The sequence below is a fragment of the Antechinus flavipes genome, chromosome 3, assembly GCF_016432865.1.
Source record: "Antechinus flavipes isolate AdamAnt ecotype Samford, QLD, Australia chromosome 3, AdamAnt_v2, whole genome shotgun sequence".
In the NCBI taxonomy this organism is placed as follows: domain Eukaryota; kingdom Metazoa; phylum Chordata; class Mammalia; order Dasyuromorphia; family Dasyuridae; genus Antechinus; species Antechinus flavipes.
Genome location: NC_067400.1, coordinates 590,686,887 through 590,706,617, shown reverse-complemented (window position 1 = coordinate 590,706,617; position 19,731 = coordinate 590,686,887). Strand labels below are relative to the sequence as shown.

The following is a 19,731-nucleotide window of genomic DNA, read 5'->3' as shown; positions in this document are numbered from 1 at the left end:
TCCACTCTGTTTCCAGTTCCTCGCCACTACAAACAGGGCTGCCACAAACATTTTTGCACATGTGGGTCCTTTTCCCTTTTTTTTATGATCTCTATCATCTTTTTGACCAGAGATGAGGGGAATATTCCATCTTCAATCTTCTGGACTGATAGTTTCATCACTTTGCTCAACTTTTAAAGTTGCTTTTCTCCATGATGTTGTTATCATTGTATAAATTAATTTCTTATTTCTGCTCCCTTCACTCTGCATCAGATCATGGAAATCTTCCTCATTTCCTCTGAAACTATTTCAACACGTCTTATGGCTCAGTAGTATTCCTTTATATTTACACCCCATAATTAGTTTAGCTTTTCCCCAATAGGGAAGGGGCAACCTTTTAGGTTCCAATTTTGGTTTCCATGAAATCTGACATTCTATATTCAAAGTTCTTCCCTTATTCTAGGCTCTCCCTAGCTCTGATAATCTGTGTCTTAAAGTTCCCTCCTCCTCTAGCATACTTGAGCCATAATATGGTGCCATTGGTCTTTTTTAAGATTACAGACTGATATAACTGGGGAAAGTAAAAATTAAAAATAAGAAAAAAAACTATGTGATAAATACTATATATTATTTTTAAAATAGATAAAATTATGGACTAGTTATTTCTGCTCCACTCATGATGTCACACACTTCTGTGGCTCAGCAAGGTCAGAGAACTATTTTTTTTTTCTGACTGGCAGAATATGGGATGATCTCAGCCTCTTTGCTTGACCCCATGGGTCATCCAGGGGTAATGAGACCTTCTAAGTATAGGTGTCTTGCCCTACAGAACTATTTGCTTACTTTGCCCTTTCCTCCTGCCAGCCTCTACTCAGAGGGACCCCCCCCTTCCCATTCAGCTGCCATTCTGACTCAGTGATCACATATTTTCTGAGGTTCCTGCCCTCCCCCACTCCCATACACTGGTTAAAAAGGTCCCTCATTGTTTTTCTGAAACAGAATCCTTCATTCCTGTGACCTGTAATCTGTCCGAATATGATCTGAACCTCACCATGGGATGATCCTGGCCAGCACTGGGCATTCATTGTAAGTCCCCGCTTTGCATGGACCTGGGACTTGGGGACAAAAGTTTGTGGGTTGAAACTTGGCAGGTCCTTGAGCCCCTGTGAATTCCTCCTTTGTCTGAATGTAGAACAGCCAATTTCTCTCCAACTGAATACAAGGGGTATCATTCCCAATTATTCAGCCTGGCTGGCAGAGGTGTGTTTAATCGAACAGTGAAGAAGTTTCTTTGTTATGGGAGCCGATGGCATTGCCAGATCCTTTGCTCTGTGCTCATCTCCAGGATGCTTGGATGTTTCGGAAGCCTCAGTTTCCAGTGTCGGGAACAAATCTGGTTTACTTACAATGGAAAACAGATTCAGATGAGAGGAAGGAGAAACTGAGTCCCATTCTGTGCTGTACAATCAAAAGAACTCTGGAATGGAAGCCAGAAGTCCTGGATTCAAATCCTGAGTCTGTCACTCCCTGTGTAGCTCTTGTGCTTCTTGCCTCCCTGGGTCTATAAAATGTCTTCTCCTGCTCTGAATCTCTGACCTTAATTCATTCTCCATCTCTGACTCTTAGTTTCCTCATCTGTAAAATTAGATGTTTGGACTTGATAACCTTAAGGATTCTTACAACTCTCAGCCTACAATCTTACAATCCTATGAACATATTTTTTTCCCATGCTCTGATTCTTCATTTTCTCCTACGTAAAATGAAAGAATATTAAATTTGGAAAATCCAGGTTACAGTTCATGTGCTAAAAGTCTCTGAATACCTCAGTTTCCTTGTCCTGGGATCTCACAAGACTTTCCCTTTTCTGGGCTCTTCTAAGCTACCCTGCAGGGACCAGTTCTAGACACTCCACAAGTTTTTCAGGTTGGAATCCAGACTCTGGGTTGAATGGGTTGCCAGGGCACAGCCCCAGGCCTGTATTTTCTCACCACTAGGAAAGCTTTCATTGTTCTCAGTGTCTCCAGGATACATTGATGCAGGGCAAGGTTGCAAAAATCCAGTAAAGGTGGGGAACTGGAGCACCCGACAGGCAAACATTAATTTCTTTCTCCACGTGTTTTCATCTTGGGGGATGTCATCCCTTCCTGGGGAAGGTTCACAATCTGTTCCTGGCCCTTGGATCGGTGAGAATGGGGGGTTATTAATACTGGAACTTGGGCCTAGGTTTTATGAATCATATTTGCATATAGTTAAATTATTTGAATGTTGGGTCCTTTAACCACCTGTGTCAATGGTCCCTATGTCCCCCCATCGCTGTGTTCTACCAGCCCCACCCCATACCAGTCTTTCCTACCACATTTTTTGGCTTCTACATTTAAGATGATGCTACAAGAATACTAGACAAACAGTAGCCTTTTTAAAAAGTAGTATTTTATTTTTCTAAACATATGGTTTTCAGCATTCATTTTTGTAAAACTTTGTGTTCCAAATATTTCTCCTTTCCTGCCCTTTCCAAGAAAGCAAGCAATCTGGTATAGGTTTAACATGTGCAATTCTTTTAAATATATTTCCATATTTATCATGTTATACAAGAAAAATCAAATTAAAAGGTAAAAAAAACACACAAAAAGAGAAAAAATGAGCAAATAACAATAACAAAGGTGAAAATACCATGCTTTGATCCACATTCAGTGTCTATGTCTCTCTCTGGATCTGGATGGCATTTTCCATCCCAGGCACAATAGCCTTAATCTACTTTCAAACACTCAAAATGGAGATTCTCTATCCATTGACTAAGACACCTGGTTCTGTGTGCTTTATTGCAGGTGAATCTTAAACCCAAGACATTAGCATGAAGGGCTATTGGCAGGTGTCCCCTGAATCCCTGCTGGTGACATTTGGTAGGTACCAGGCTCTGGTGGGTAATATTTCGCACTTTTAGTGAATCATAGAATGTCAGCAAGGAGAAATATTTTTTGCTTTATTTAGCACAATATCTAGTACAAAGTAAAGGGGGAAGGGAACAAGCATTTATTAAGCACTTATTATATGCCAGGCACTGTGTTGAGCATTTTACAGATATTTTCATTTGATCCTTATAACAACCTGGAAGAAAAGTGTTAATTATTATAATCCTTGTATTATAGTTGAGGAGATTGAGGCAGACAGATCTTAACATAATTTGATCAGGATCAGATAGTAAGTATCTGAGACTGGATCTGAACTCAAGCCTTCCTGACTCCGTATCCAGTATTCTGTGCATCACCTTATGGTTTATAAATTTTTATTGATTAATTGGTTTATAGGAATGTATATGCAGAGCTGGAAGGGACTTGAGACTAAAGGATATGACCATTTATTTAATCTAGTCTCCCCGTTTTTTAGAGGAGGAGCATGGGGCCCAGAAAGCTTGAAACTACAAGTTGCAGATCTGAAATTCGAACTCATGTCACCTGGTTCATGTCAGTTGTCATCCTACTGTCACACACTGCTTCCCACAAGTCTGTTATGATGGTGAGAATTGAAGTATTGAAATATGGTACAAACAGACTGTATCTGGGAGCCAGGAAGACCTGAGTTCAAATCCAGTCTCTAAATAAATATAAGTCACTTGACCTTGGACGAGTCATTCTTAGTGACCCAAAGTGACACTCTTAAAGATAATATGTAAAAATAGAGCCAAGATAGCAGAATAAAGACAAAAAATGAGCTTTCCCCTAAACCTTTCTATTATCTTTGAATGATGATTATAAACAAACTGTAGTTCCAGGGTTGAAAAACGTGCTTATGGTCACTCACAAACCAGTGCATAATTGGGAGAATAGTAAATACACCTATCCCTAATTCATAGCACCGTGGAAGAGACAAAAATTTACAGATCCCCAGAATTGCCTCTGAAAACAGCTGCATAAAAACCCTGAAGCTTCAGGAGGTACCCTCGTCCACTTGGGAAGCAGAGCCCCACTTTGGCATAGAGTTAAAAGTCAGGAAATAGAAAATGAGCAAACAACAGAAAAAATATATATAATCAAGGAAAATTACCATGGTCACAAGGATGATCAAAAACACATTCAATAGAATACAATATAGAATGCCTGCATCCAAAGCCTCAAAGAAAACTGAATTGGTCTGAGGACATGAAAGAGCTTCAAAAAAGATTTTAAAAACCAAGTAAGAGAAGTAGAGGAAAAATGAGTAAGAGAAATGGGAATGATGTAAGAAAATCATGAAAAAAAAAAAAGACTACAGCTTGGTAAATGATACCAAAAAACACTGAAGGAAATAACAACTTAAAAATAGAATAAACCAAAAAGTAAAAGAAGCACAAAAATCCAACAAAAAGAAGAATGCCCTGAAAAGCAGAATTGGCCAAATGGGAGAAATAATATCTAAGAAGAGCAGAACTCCTTAAAAAGCAAAATTAGCAAAGTGACTAAAATGTCCATTTTTTAAAAAGTAGAATTGACTAAATGATAAAGAAAGTACAAAAACTCATTATTGAAAATAATTCCATAAAATTTGGAATTGGCCAAGTGGAAGCGAATGACTTTATGAGATACCAAGAAACAATCAAAATCATTAAAAAAAAAAAGAAGAAAATGTGAACTATCTCATTGAAAAGCAAAAGCCTCCTCATTATTTTCTAGGAATTATCAAGTTTAAATGGCAATCCCTGATAGTTTAGAACCAGAGGGCAAAATAGACATTGGAAGAATCTACTAATTACTTGCTAAAAGATATCCCAAAATGAAAAATTCTAGGAATATTATAGCCAAATCCCAGCCCTCTCAGATCAAAGAGAAAATATTTTAAGCAACCAAAAGGAAAGAATTCAGATATAGTACAGCCACAGCCAGAGTAACACAAGATTTAGCTGTTTCTACATAAATGAATCAAAGAACTTAGGATATGATATTCTAGAGGGCAAAAGATCTAAGATTACAATTCCTACCTAGGAAAAGGGAGTATAATCTGAGGAGGGGGTGTGGACATTTAATGAAATAGAGAACTTTCAAGCATTCCTGATGAAAAGACCAGAATTGAGTAGAAAAATTGACTTTTAAATACAAGCTGCAAAAGAAGCACTAAAAGATAAACAGGAAAGAGAAGTCATAAGGGATTCAATAAGTTTAAACTATTTATATTCCTACATGGGAAAATGGTATTTATAACTCCTGAAAACTTTCTTATTAGAGCAGTTAGAAGGAGTATTCATAGACAACTTAGAGGTAGGAGTTGAATGTTATGGTATGATCTTCTAAAAAATAAAATTAAAAGATAAGAAATAAGAATGCACTGGGAGAAAGGGAAAGGGAAAGGTAGAATGGGATAAATTATCTGACATAAAAGAGGCCTGAAAGAGATCTTTATATAGATACAGAAATAGATTAAGTGGGAAGGGGAGCACATGAACCTTATTCTCATTGAAATTGGCTCAAAGAAGGAATAACATACACACTCAAATAACATATAGGAACATATAGAAATAACATATAGAAATCTTCCTTACCATACTGATTTGGAGTAGGGGACTTGAGTTCAAATTCTATCCCTATTATATGACCTTGGTCATGTGCCAGTTTCCTGAGGTTTGACTAGATGTCCTTTAAGGTCTTTTCCAGCTCAAGATCTGCTATCCTATATTTTCCTTTCTCCATGCCTTATACCAAAAGTGTTTTCTTCTCATATTGATGTTTTTAATTTATTAAATCATTTCAATCACTACTGACTTTTTGATCCCCTTTGGGGTTTTCAAGAGATACAGAAGTAGTTTGCCATTTTATTCTCATTTGTTTTACAGATGATGAAACTGAGGCAAATAGGGCTAAGTGACATGCCCAGGGTCACACTGCTAATAAGTATCTGAGGCTGGATTTGAACTCAGAAAGATGAGTATTCCTGATTCCAGACCCAGTGCTCTGTGCATTATGGTGTGCCCTAGCTGCATCTAACACATATCTGAGGTATAATTTAAGTCTAAGGCTTCTTGACTCCAATGCTTTATGCTGTACTGCCTTTAACAGTGAAGAGAGAGTTTGGTTTAGTGAAAGTCGTGGGTCCAGGGGCTGCTGGTTTTGACTATCAGGAGCTATGGGACCATGGCTATATCTCTTGACTACCTCCTGAACCTCAGTTTCTTCAATGCCAGATGGAATGACAACTCTTGCCCTCTGCCATTTCATAAAGTTGTAAGGAAATGAGTTGCAAACTGAAATATTCCATATTTGGGAGCCATGATGAGGAAGATGAGCTTCTCCAGTATGTCCTTCTTGGAAGTGATCATCTTCCTGTGTTCACAGGAACACAGAATTAGCCTCTTTCCATTCTTCCTCAAAAGAAAAAACTCAACACTAAATATAGTTATAGTGGGTGCTCTGTTACTATCAAACCCAAGAACGAGAGAAACAGGAGAACTGGGATGGATTCTGATGGACCATCGTCTCCCCTCAGTCCCAGGCTACAGTGGGAAATGAGGGTCCAGACATGCTTTCAAACCATTCCAGGACTGTTTGAGGAACCAACATTGGAAATAATGTAGGGAAAGGGAAATATGTGTGTACAGGGGCCAGTCTGGGCCCCTTTTTCTTTTGTATGAATGTAGAGGAGCACAAGAAGGGGACGAGTGTGAGGGGAGCCACTTGAATCAATCAGCACTCAACAAGCATTTATAAAACTCCTACTCTGTGTATCTGGGGATGCAAAAACACACAAGTGAGATGCCCTCATGGAACTTACAGTCGATCAGGAAACTCTCCTTCAATTCATGAGGGCAAAGATTGTTGCTTTTTTGACTTTCTATCCTTGCACAAATTTAGGGTTAGCACACATTTAACCGTGTCACCCGGCGTGGAATAGACATTTAATAAATGCTTATTAAGGGATTGATGGTTAAGGTTTTGTCATAGCATAAATAAGCATATAAATAAGATGTTAAGTACTGATCTCTTGCAATGTCCATAGGACTTTGAGCTTTAAATATCATAGCCCAAAAGACCTTTAAAAAAAAAAAAAACCTATTTTTAAAGCAAGGGAGAGATGTTGATTCACCATAATTATCTAATGAGAAAATGTCTCTAAGGCATTAGGCTTCAGATGGCAGGATAAGTCATTCCTGTTTTGAGGATTGGAAGGAATGTAGAATTAAAAGCAAGACCTTGCCCATCTAGGGCCCAAAAATTCATTCCAGAGAGGCTAAAAATCTGACCTTCCTGCCAAGGGCTCCAGTGCAGGAAGGGTCTGTTGACAGAGGCAATGAGAAGCATTACGTTCCTTGGGCTCCAGCCCTCTTCTGACTCCATCTGATTGACCTAAGAGAGCTTTAAATCCTATTTTGAGTAGGTACCAAACTGGGTGCTTGCTTCCTGCCAGGGGTACAAGGCTGCTTCCTGAAAGCAGAAGCAAAGTCGTTTTGGAGTTGGAGAACTTGAATTTGAAGCCCAATAGTGAGGTTTTCCATTTACTCTCTATTTAATCTCAAGCAAATTTCTTAAATTCCCTAAACCTTAGCTTCCTCATCTTTAAAATGATGAGCAACTAGAAGATACAGTGAATAGACTACCAGGCCTGGAGGCTCCTATTAGTGAGTTCAAATACAGTCTCATATGTTTATTAGCTGTCGCTTGACCTTGTGTGCCTCAGTTTCTTCATCTGTAAATGAGCTGGGGAAGGAAATGTCAATCCACTTCAGTATTTTTGACAAGAAAACCTCAAAGGAGCTCCTGGAGAGTTAGATAGGACTGAAAAATGAGTCTACAATAAAAATGAGGGGATGGGTTATATAGCCTCTGGGGTCCCTTCCAGCTTCTAGATAGAGAGTCCTCTGTTCCTGAGATTTCTTAGAAGTCGTCTCACTAGGCTGGAGTACAATCTTTCTCCAATTCTCTTAGAAGTCTTTGCTTTCTTCTCTGAGTTCAACTTGGCAGAATACCCTGATTTCTTTATTTGTTAGTGCCTCCTTTCTTCCCCGGGACCCCTTTTCTCTTCCTAGAAGCCTTTGAAGGCAGAGATTGCTTTTCCTTTTGTCTTTGTATCCCTAGCATTTGGAAATTAATCTGTGAATAGACCAACATTTATCAAGTGCCTGCTATGGGTTGGACACTGTGGGAGACCCTGGGGTTTCCTACACCGAATAGGTGCTTAATAAATGCTTTTTAAATTAGAAGAAATTTTTTATCCATTAATCAACAAGCATTTATTAACCTCTGCTATTTTGCCAAAAACTGTGGTAGGGAAAATCCCTTCCCTCAAGGAATATCCATTCTATTTGGGTAACGATCAATATTTAATAAAGGGGAGAGCTGTTGATATTAACAAATGGGAGACTGTCGAGAGGAGGATGACCAGAATTATGAGGGGATCTGGAAAGACTCTAGAGTAAATGGCTGTTTTAATGTGGAAAAATCAAAGTGAAATTATAATGGCTCTTGCAATATTTGAAGACAGTCACAGGAAGAAAAATTAAACTTTGAATTGGCCCAAATTAGGACCAATGAATGAATGTTGTGAAGTATCCCAAGTCTACACTAGAATCGTGCCATAAAAAAAATCAAAAGAACTGGAAATTTTCAGCCAGAAGAAAAACAGCCTTAAGACAGGAAGAGATAATTAGGGTTTTTGTTTGTTTGTTTCTGAGGCAATTGGAGTTAAGAGACTTGCTCAGGATCACACAACTACAAAGTGTTAAGTGTCTGAGGTCAAATTTGAACTCAGATCCTCCTGACTTCAGGGCTAGTGCTCTGTCCACTGTGCCACGTAGCTGGCCTAGGGATAATTGTTTTTTAATATTTAAAAGGATGTCATTTAGAATGGGAAAGAAGAGAACAAGCATTTATTAAACACTAACTATATGTCAAGCACTGTCCTAAATATTTCACCAATATTCTTTCAGTCCCTAAAGAGAGAACAGATTTTCTTTTTGGCCTTCAGAAGACGGTACTAAGAATAAAAGTAGAAAATTGTAGAAAAACAGACTAGATTTGCCTTGAGAAATTTCTTAATAATCAAAGGTATACAAAAATAAAAGTGATAATGATTATCATAACAATAGCAACAAATATTATCTATAAAAAATAATGATGATTATATCAATAATAATGATTACCTAATAATAATAATGGATATTATTATCAATAATGGTGATTATCAACATTAATAATAACCCCATGCACTTTAACATTTACAAAGCATTTTACAAATATTATCCCATTTGGTATGAAATAGGGACTGTCATTATCCCCATTTTACTGATAAGAAAACTGAGGCTGAGATAGGTTTGTCCGAGGACAAATGCTAAATTAAGAGGAATTGGAGATTTCCTGTACAATGTGAGACTTTAATTGGGACTTAAAGGAAGCCAGAAGACAATAGGCAGAGATGAGGAACAAGAGCATTCCAGCATATAAGAAGTATTTAATAAAAGCTTGTTGATTGACTCAGTAGTCTCTTTAGGCTTAGTTTACTCTTCTGTAAAATGGGGGTTGGAATGGATGGTCCTTATTACTCTAAATCCATGGTCTTAAAGTCTTAGTCAGGAGGAAGATTAGGTCAGAGGGGAGCCAAGGATGGTGGTCACCACCATTAATAGAGCTGCCATGCTTGGCTTCCCATTGCCTGCCTCACCCCCAGGGAGGCAATTTGAGATTAACCTGAGCCCATGAGATGTCATGGTACTTTGCAAGCCAGTCCCTCTGACCCCTGTCAAGGGAAGATTCAGTTTTGGGGCGGAGGCCGGATAATAAGTCAAGCTTTTAAAAAGGTGACTCAAATCAGTCTCTCAGCCATCAGGTATGTGACCAGGCAAAGGCCTAGGAACTATTTCCCTCCCAGTCACTTATTATAATAACCATGATGATACTCCACTTGGTTGGGTCATCCCCTGTGCTTCAGGGAGTATGCAGGTGCCCCTGGCTATTTGGAGTCTGGCCATCAGAGCCAGAGCTTGGGCCAAGCTCCAGAACTTGTCCACAGAGACTCTGAGAGGCGCAGTATCCCTGGGTGATGGAATGGACTTCCTTAATGAGCTCTCTGTGCCTCAGTCCCCTCGTCTGTAAAATGGGGATGATAGCCCCTGCCTCCCAGGGATCAAGTGAAGTGATCTGTGCAGTCTTAAAGTAACAGATAGGATGATAAGATTATAGAATCACAGCATTAAAACTGAAAAAAAAAATTAAACCTTAGAAGCCATTACATGTGAGAAAACTGAGACATAATTATTAAGTGATTTATTTGTAATTTATATTTTTATTAGTTATATATATAATTATTAATATATTTTTATTATTTATATTACAATTTGTAATTAGTGACCTGAGTACTAAGCAGCAAAGTCCATCTTCTCCTTCCCAGTTCTACTATACCATATTCCCTCTCAGTAAACCTCAGTTATTATTCTTTTCCCCAAAGAAGTGTGGGGAAGGGTTGATCTGATTTCACTTATAAAGAGACCTTTCAGTGAGACAATGATACCAGTACAAATCAACCCGTCAGTCAGTAAGCTTTTATTATGCATTTAGCCTATGTCAGGCCCTGTCCTGTGTTGGGGATAGGAATAGGGACCCAATCTATGATTTCTTTTGTGTAAAGAATTAAAAGTGAGGAACTTCTACCAATATACCTCCTTTCCTGCACCTTGGAGCACACTTCTTTATCTGGAGTCCTCAGGCCTACTGACTTCAGGGGGCTGTGACCTTGAAAAAATTATATCAATATCTCAATACAAATTATTTCCTTCACATTCATATTTTTTATGCATTTAAAAATATGATTCTTAGAAGAGGCATTATTATATACTGTAAAAGGAGTCCAGAAAGAACCCCAGCTTAAAAAACTCTGAGAGATTCAGTGATTTGCCTGCACTCCCACAGCCAAATATAAGACAAGGATGGAACCTGACCCTTCATGTTCCTGCCTCCCTCTATGTACCCCTCAATCAGCAAAGAAAAAGTAGAAGCAACATTCCCCGCCGTCATAGAACTTACGTGTGCATGAATGTATATACACGAGATACGTAGAGATAGATGGAAGGCAGCCTTAATGAGGAAGAGAACAGAACTCTTCTAAAGCTTTTGGTCTTGGGGGGTTGCCAGAAGCACCGAGAGTTTGGACTCTTCAGTTTGAACCCACTCTCCCCAGGAACTAGTATGTGTGGGACCACATTGCCCCCATATGGGGGGAGGGAAGGGGAGGATAATTTTTTCCTGCCATCAGCACTGCCTAGTGTAGTACCCACTGATAAAGAGAGACAGAGAGAAAGAAACAAGAGAGAGACAGAGAGCTGACTCTTGCTAACTTGTTCTCTTTATACACATACACACATGTGAAACAGTGGGAGAACTGGGAAAGGCTTCCTACAGAAGTTTGGAAAGACCCTTTTCTTGCCCTTAAGGAGCTTATACTCTAATGGGGAAAAATTAAAATCTATACCCAAATACAGTTAATACAAATTAAACTATGAACTATGGAGATTGAATGTGGATCAAAGTGTAGTGTTTTCATCTTTTTTGGTTGTTTGTTTTTATTTTTTTGTAGTTTTTTTTTCCTTTTTGTTTCACTTTTTTGGTACAACATGACAAATATGGGAATATGTTTAAAAGATTGCACATCTTTTGGATTACTTGCTGTCTTCAGGAGGGGGGAAGTAAGGGAGGGAAGGAGAAAATTTTGGAACACAAAGTCTTACAAAAAGGAATGTTGAAAACGATCTTTACATGTATTTGAAAACTATTTAAAAAACAAATTAGAATATGATAGAGGTATGAGAAGAATGTAAAATTCCTTGGGATGTGAATTAATCTCCCATTTTCCCATCTTACCTTCCTTTCAGATCTTTTGGTGACATATCCCAGAGGAGAAGTTCAGGATTTGCTTGAAGGATTCTTGATGTGATCTCTTAAGAGCTGATTCAGTGGGTTATTTTGCCTTACTTTATAAATAAATACACCAGCCAACTTCTACCTGCTCAGTATTCGTGGCAATGATGGCTCAGTCCAAAGCCAATGGCTCTCACTATGCCCTGACTGCCATTGGGCTGGGGATGCTGGTGCTGGGGATCATCATGGCGGTGTGGAATCTCGTCCCAGGATTCAGTCATGCGGACAAACCATCAACGCACGGGAACAGCAGCAGCCCCAGTGGTGGGATCCTCAAGAGCAAGACATTCTCTGTGGCCTATGTGCTGGTGGGGGCCGGGATCATGCTCCTGCTCCTTTCCATCTGCCTGAGTATCCGGGACAAGAGGAAGCAAAGGCAAGGGGAGGAGGAGATCGCCAGAATCCAGCATAATGCAGCTGTTGCATCTCAGACCCAGGAAGAAGACAGGTAAGGCGTGAGCGAAAAACCTTTACAAGGGAATCTACCTTTCCAAACCGCAGATTTGGGGGGAGGGAAAGGGGAAAAGTTCATGTTAATATATAATATATATACTATATATTATTTATATATTACATTATATATTATAAATAATATATAATTATATATGCTTATAAATAATATATAATATAATAAATAATAAATAAATTTGTCCTTGAGTGGACACTTTGCTTTTCCTCTATAAACTCTTCAGATGTTGAAGGTCCAATGCTAATCCTTGTCCCCTCCATTCCTCTGTTGGGCTGTGGCCAGAACTAATGGGGTGCCCTGTGTTTGCTATATTACAGCCAAGAGGAGGAGGAATCCCACTCGAGATATTACGTCCCCAGCTACGAGGAAGTGATGAACACCAACTACTCCGAGGTGCGAGAACTGAACCAAAACCCTGGGATGAACATCTCTCTCCCTTCGTACGAGTCTCTGACGGGGCTGGACGAGACAACTCCCACCACGGCCCACGCTGACGGGGAGACCCACCTGCCGGACAGACAGAACTCCAGGCTCGCAAAACGCCTGAAGCCCCTCAAAGTGCGCAGGATTAAGTCAGAAAAACTTCACCTGAAGGACTTCCGAATTAACCTACCTGAAGGGAATCTGCCTCCTCCCACGATAGAACCGTTGACTCCTCCACCACAGTATGATGAAGTCCAAGAAAAAGCAGCCACAGACACGCGGTCGCCAAACTGAGCTCTCCAGGACCCGAGCTGGTTTGAGCTCTGTTTTGTCAAGAGACTCCAAATGAGCTGGAATGGCTTAGAGTTTTAAAACTGATGGACCCCATATATATGTGTGTGTCATATTAACTTTGGTGGGAAGGCAGGGCAGAGGTCAAGGAAGGGGATCGGGACTGACGTTTCACGTAAACTTACAGAGCAGAGAGATTGGGGGGGGAAAGACCTCTTAGACAACCGTTCCTCTCATTTTAAGAATGCCTATTGTCTATCCTTGATAGTGCCCTTCTCATTCCTGAGTTATTAGCAAGAATCACTCCTCTTTCCATTTAGGAAAGGAAAAGTCGTATTGTTTTTGTCTTTGAGTGTCTGTGTGTGTGTGTTTTCCTTCTCCTGGTTAAAAAAAAGTGAGATTTTTTTGTTTGCTTCATGGAGAAAAAGAAAATATCTCTGCCTTTACAAGAATTTTGAAAGATTAGCAGGACCACGCAACAGATCGTTTTGTCACCCAACAGCAACACTAAAGTGGTTCAGAGGCCTGGAACCAGGGGTAGGATTTGGGAAGTTGAGGAAACTTTCAATTCTTTGAGGGTCAAAAGTCTGCCAGGCTTCCCCCAGCGGATGGGTGCTGCTCTCCTTTCTCTTGTATCATTGGGGAAATATCATTACCCAAATGTCTGATGTTTTTAAAAAGTTTTGTTTAAAATTGTGCAACCGAGTCGTTTTTTAAATAAAAATTGTTTTGTATGCAGTACATCTGTGTCCTAAGCTATTCAGCCAAGTGAGCTTTATAGACCTTTTGTACAGAAAAAGTACATTGGTTTGGACTCAGAGGCCCTTGCTCTGCTACTTACTATCACATCACAGAACATCTCTGGGTCGAGTTTTCCTCACCTGAAAAATAAAGGGGTTATATTAATATTTAATGTTCAATTTTCTTTCTTTTTTTTTCCAGCAAACCTATAATTTTATCAGGCTAAAGAGATTCTCAAGAAGCCCCAAACCCTCACTATTTCAGGTGGACACCTTTTTTGTTTTAGAGTTGCCCTAAGAAGCTTTTAGTTGAACAGGGTCACAGAGCTAATATGTGTCAGAGAGGAGACTCAAATTCAGGTCTTTGTGGTTCTGAAATCAGCTGCTTCTAAGTGTGAGATGAAAAGGATAGGGATTGGACCTATGATTTCAATGAGTAGGAATCTCCATGCTTAACACATAGTAGGCGCTTAATAAATGTTTATTGATTGAGTACCAGTTAATCAATAAGCATTTGTTAAGTGATTACTGTATGCCAGGTACTATATTAAATGCTTTATCAATACTATCTCAAGTATCTCTGCAATTCTGATCCTCAGAGAGTTGCAGGGAGTATTAAGAGACTTGCCCGTAGTCACATAATTCATACATATGACTTGAACTCAGGTGTTCCTTACTCTGAGGTTCTCTACTACATCAGTGCCTCCTTCTCTCCTAAACTTTTAAGAATAATAAAAATATTTCATTTTTTAAAAATTAAATGAGCAAACATTCCCTTTTAGACCGTCAACCTTAAGATCCTAGGATTCCATTCTTTGTGATCAACTCGCTCAGGAAAGCTCAGAAGACATTGGCACCAAATGTAATAATATTGACACATGGGACAATCATGAGAATCTGTTTCCTAAAAACCAGAGAATACAGAATTTTAGAGCTGGAAGTGCCTTTGGCTGAGCTGGATGAAAGCCTTGGGGAACAGGAGGAGTTCTAGCCTGGGGTCAATGCACTTTAAAATATGAACTGATATTTTGATAATTGTATATCAATATAATTATTTTCCTCTGTAATCTTAAAGTTAGAGAAACTATTCCAAATGTTCATAGGGACTATTTGTATCCAACCAGCGGCAGAGCATTCTGAGCTCATATTGATCCGATCAGCCACAAATACACTATAACTCAATTCTAACATAGTGATGTCATTTTGGTCTTTGAGAACAAAGGACAACAATCAACCATACATTTATCTATGAATTTGAATCGTTGTTCTGAAAAAGGGGTCACAGGCTTCCTGAGAGCATGACACAAAAATGATTAAGACCTGGAGCCATCCTCCTGCCCTCTTAGAAAATGAGAAGAAAGAGAATAACAGTAATCTTAATTTTCTGTACCAAGTTATGGTTTATAAAATACCCTCTCAAAAAGGCCTGTGAAGTCAGTGGTACAAATATCATCCCCATTCTACAGATTCAATCACAGACTCAAAAGAGGCTGGTTACCCTAGCTGGTAATTATCAAAGCCAAATTTGAAACCATCTCTAGGATATTTTCTACTGTCTCTCACCGCCTTTCTTAAAATACCAAGAATTCATGTTTTTCTAGGACTTTTAAGGTTTACAAATCACAATTACTCTTTGAGGTAGGGAAGGACCATTGTCCCCATTTCATATATAAAAAAACTGAGGCTTAGTTGTAATGGCTCACCCAAGGTCACACAGATAGGAAATACCGAATCCCTGACCTCATGGCATAATGGATAAATTGCTGGGTTCGAATCTTGCCCTCTGACACCTACTTGCTCTGTGATCCCGAGCTTCAGTTTGCTGTGTGTATTAGATAGTGCAATGGATAGAATGTTGAATCAGGGGTTAGGGGAACCTGAGCTCAAGAACTCACTAGCTGGGTGACCATTACAAAATGGGATGCTAGCGACACTTAGCTCCAGGTTGCTGCAAGTATAAAATGATATAATATTTATAAAGCCCTTTGCAAACTTTAAAGCACAGTATGGATGCTAATTATTGATTATTATTATAATTCCTTGAGCCTATGACCCACGCTCAGCTTATAACCCTTTCCTTGATAATATTTATGGTCCATGAGTGGGGTTTTGTTAGGCTAGTAAATCCTAATAGAAAAGGAAAGGGGAAAACTAACTTGGGAGCTTATGAAAGCAATTAGAATTATCCAGAAAATGCCTGGGGTTAATAGGATTCTGTGAGTAGGACAAGTGAGAAAAATAGAACTACAAACAGTTTCTTGGCATAGAACTCAGACAGGGAAATCAGAAACTAAATTAGAGAGGTTCCCTGCTGGCTAAGAGAGATTTTATTAAATAGAGCAGCCACTGAGATCTCAGTGAGTAGCCCATATGAACAGCAACTTTAAAAAAAAAAAAAGTCCTTTCAGTGCCTTTTTCTTTTACATCATAATTATTTTTATATACACTGCCTACTCCTTCATCCCATCCTCAATCAAACTCTCTATTCCTACAAAGAAAAAGTTACCCAAAATCCACCAACCCATTGATGATGCATGCAATATTCTTTCCCAATTATCCTCCACTCTAAAGAAGAGGAAGGAGTTGTTTCATCTTCTGGTCCTCTGGATCATGATTGGACATTGCAATTTACTTTTTCTTTAGTTTCTGGATTTTGTCTTCACCTACTGTGTTTATGTTTTTGTCTCATTGTTTCTCCTGGCTCTACTTATTTCACTTTGTAGCAGTTCAAACAAACCTTCCCATGGTTCTCTGAATTCACACATACTTCTTATAGTGCAGAAATGTTCTATTATTTTTATATTCTGCAATTTATTGAGCTATCTCCCCAAATCAATAGATACTCACTTCATTTCCAATTTTTTGCTTCTACAAAGTTGTTCGGTTTGGGGGGAGTCTTTTGGAGGTAATTGGATTTATGTGACTTGTCTAGGGTCACACTATGACAGATTTGAATTTAGGTTCTCGTGCCTCCAGGATCAGTGGGCTGAGTCACCCACTTGTCCCACTTCCACAAAGTGTTACTATGCATATTTTGATATGTATGGGGCCTTTCTGCCTTATACCTCATTGGTGTCTACTCCCAGCCATGGGATTTCCCTTCTATTATGAACAATTGAGTCAATAATGACTTTTACAGGTAGAAAACGTTGACTAAGAAGCACCCCAAGAAGCCATTTTGTGTAGATTGAGGGTAGGTGAGATCTTCTCCCTGGTTCTGTAACTTTAGACAAGTCACCCCTCAGAGCCTTACTTATAAGGCTACACTGGACTTCGGTTGCCCCTTCCAGCTCTGTGATACTGGATCTCCCATGATGCAGGGTCCATGGAATCCCAGCATATTCCTAAGAATGGTCCAAATCTTTCTTAAGGAGCTGGGATCTCACCTCCAGCGAAGTAAGGTGTATCCCTTCAGGCATTTTCTGGATAATTCTAGCTATCACAGGCTTCCTCCTTAGTCATTTTCCCTTGTATGATGATTTCCCTACGTGCCTTTCCTTTCCTTTCCTGACTCCTCATCCATGTCCTGTAGGTTGACGTCAAGGGTTCCACCCAACATTTTCCAGGAAACCAGTGGAATGGCCATCTAGCTATCAAACCTCACCATATGATCAACCTATTTTTTCTTCCCATCATACATCTTGATAATATTTTACCTCTAATCTACCCATAATTTGATAATACTGTGATCTCAACCACCATTTATTAACTATAACATTGAGTAAGATACTTCTTGCTGTCTCAGTTTATTCATTTGTAAAATGATAGGGTGGGATTGGATGGTTTCTGAGATCCATTCCCACTCTGTGATCCCATTCTCAGATATTCTGCAGTCTGTTCATATTTACCATTTGCTTCTTCATTTCCCTCTTGAAGACTATAGATTAATCCTAGTAGGTTTTTTAGCATTTAAATTTTTATAAAGCTCCTTTTCTCTAAGGACCCTGTGAGGTGGAGAGTATTATCTTCTCTTGGATGAGGAAATGGAAACTCAGAAAAAAGTAGCTTATCTAGAGTCACACATCAGAGATTCGGAAACTAGAATTCAAATCCAGGACTCCTGAATTCCTTATTCCCAGTCTAGAGCTCTCCCCACTCCCTTATGCTGCCTTTTTTTGTATTTTCTGATGAGTTCTCATAAGGATGAAGGAGTAAGTAAATTGTAACCCAGCAAAAATCTCTCTTCTCCTGTATAAAGAAATCTTTAAACAACAGAGACCTCATACCATTGAATTCTACTTCCTACCTGTGTGGAATCTCCCCACCCCATAAAATGAGGAGGTTGGGCTCTACAGATGGGGAAACCAAGGCCCAGAAAATGGAAGTGATTTAGCCAAGATCGTACAGGTCAAAAGTGGCTGAGCAAGGGTTGGAATGCTGGGCCTTGTCTCTTGACCTCTGCAATAATCCAGTGATGAAATACAGGTAAAAAATGAATTTTTCCAAGTGATAGGACTGAAGGAGTCAGAAGCCCTAGGATGGTTTTCCTATGGGTGCCATAATGCAATTCAAGCATCGCTCCACACAAGATGAAGCATCAGAGGGCCTGACCTTACTCCCTGGCCCACTGAACTTGAAGAAAAACCAGTTTGTAAAAATTTGACCTTGGGCAAATTGGAGTTCGGTCACATAGCAAAAGGAATCTTCTAGTTAAAGCAAATGATTCAACACAATTTCTTGCGGTGGTAAGCTGAGCTTTCATCTACTCTGACCTGGAGTCAAATAATTCAGCTTAGAATTGGGGAAATAAAAATAGCCCTGTAGAGAGGTATTCTAGGTGAGGAAGATAAGCTGAAGAAGCCATATTTGAAAAGGAGCATTGCTGCTTGTTATGTGTCGTTAAGCAAACCATTTTATCTCGGCAGGTGTCAGTTTCCCCATCTGTAAAATGGGTATATCTAAGATCCCTATTTCAAGCAGGAAAGGCTTCTATAAGTCTTCAAACCCAAGCCAATTGGAAGTAAGCCTTCTGTTTCCTGTTATCTTCAGGACCTTCCTTAACTTGGGATCCATAAAGATATTTTAAGTACTTCAGTTTCCCCTGATTTGAAATGGGGTGATCCTGATTTCATACTTCCTTTAGAGAAGGATATTGAGTGGATAAAATGAAAACACAGCTTGTATCAACTGGGAAGTAAATCACGGGAGGGAAGAATTTCTTTCTTTCTTTTATATTATAGCTTTTTATTGACAAAACATATGCATAATTTTTCAACATTGACCTTTGCAAACACTTCTGTTCCAACTTTTCCCCTCCTTGAGGGAAGAATTTCTAAGAAGGATTGTTTAATCTGACCCAACCCTGCCCACTGAACTTCATTTCCCCAATGTTGCCAATAATAGCTGCCTTTCCCCACCCTCCAAGTACACGAACATTCCCACTTTCTGGCTTTGTTCTTGCTGTCCTCTGCCCTCTCAGAACTTCCTTCTCCTCCCCTTAATCTGAATATTCATTTCCCACATCATGACCGATATAAACATCTACTTGCTCCATCTAGCATCAAAATTGAAGCTTCAATGATTCTGTTATCTCTAGAACAAAATAGAAAATCATCTTTTTAGCAGTTGAAACTCCAGGGTGCTCGTAACACATTTCAGACAAATTAACTGTCCTTCATACTTGGTACCAGCCTTCCTCATCTTCGCCCCCTGGGAGAAACGGGCTCTGGCCTCCAATTCAGAGGATTTACCTGATTCCCATCCACCACTAACCCACCTCCCAAAATGATTTTTATATATTCTGTATTTTCTTATCTGTGTGCATATGTGAGACTTGTACTGTTTTTGTCTGGATCTTTGGAATCTCCGACAATACCTGGCACATAGTAGACCCTCAATTAAAGGTTTATTGGATTGACTTAAACGTCTGAAGTTAATCAGCCCCACACAATTAAAGATTTAATTGGGTGCTTTCATGTCCCAGTAGGAACCACATCTTCCTTGCTTCCATTTCCCAAAAAGC

General features: G+C 39.3%; 1 protein-coding gene across 4 annotated transcripts in view; it reads left to right on the top strand.

Annotated features, from left to right (window-relative positions):
• The window catches only part of TMEM51 (transmembrane protein 51), a 76,909-nt gene extending 62,967 nt beyond the window's left edge, over positions 1-13,942 (top strand). Inside the window, exons 2-5 of one of the 4 annotated variants that reach the window (XM_051988506.1) lie at positions 979-1,065; positions 2,805-2,879; positions 11,801-12,294; positions 12,633-13,942. In XM_051988506.1, coding sequence (XP_051844466.1) covers positions 11,951-12,294; positions 12,633-13,032 — 744 coding nt within the window. In that variant the 5' untranslated portion in view covers positions 979-1,065; positions 2,805-2,879; positions 11,801-11,950 and the 3' untranslated portion in view covers positions 13,033-13,942. Of the gene's footprint in view, positions 1-978; positions 1,066-2,461; positions 2,880-11,800; positions 12,295-12,632 lie in introns of those variants that run through there. The other 3 variants (XM_051988505.1, XM_051988507.1, XM_051988509.1) reach the window with 3 other exon arrangements.
• Positions 13,943-19,731: the final 5,789 nt, after the last annotated feature.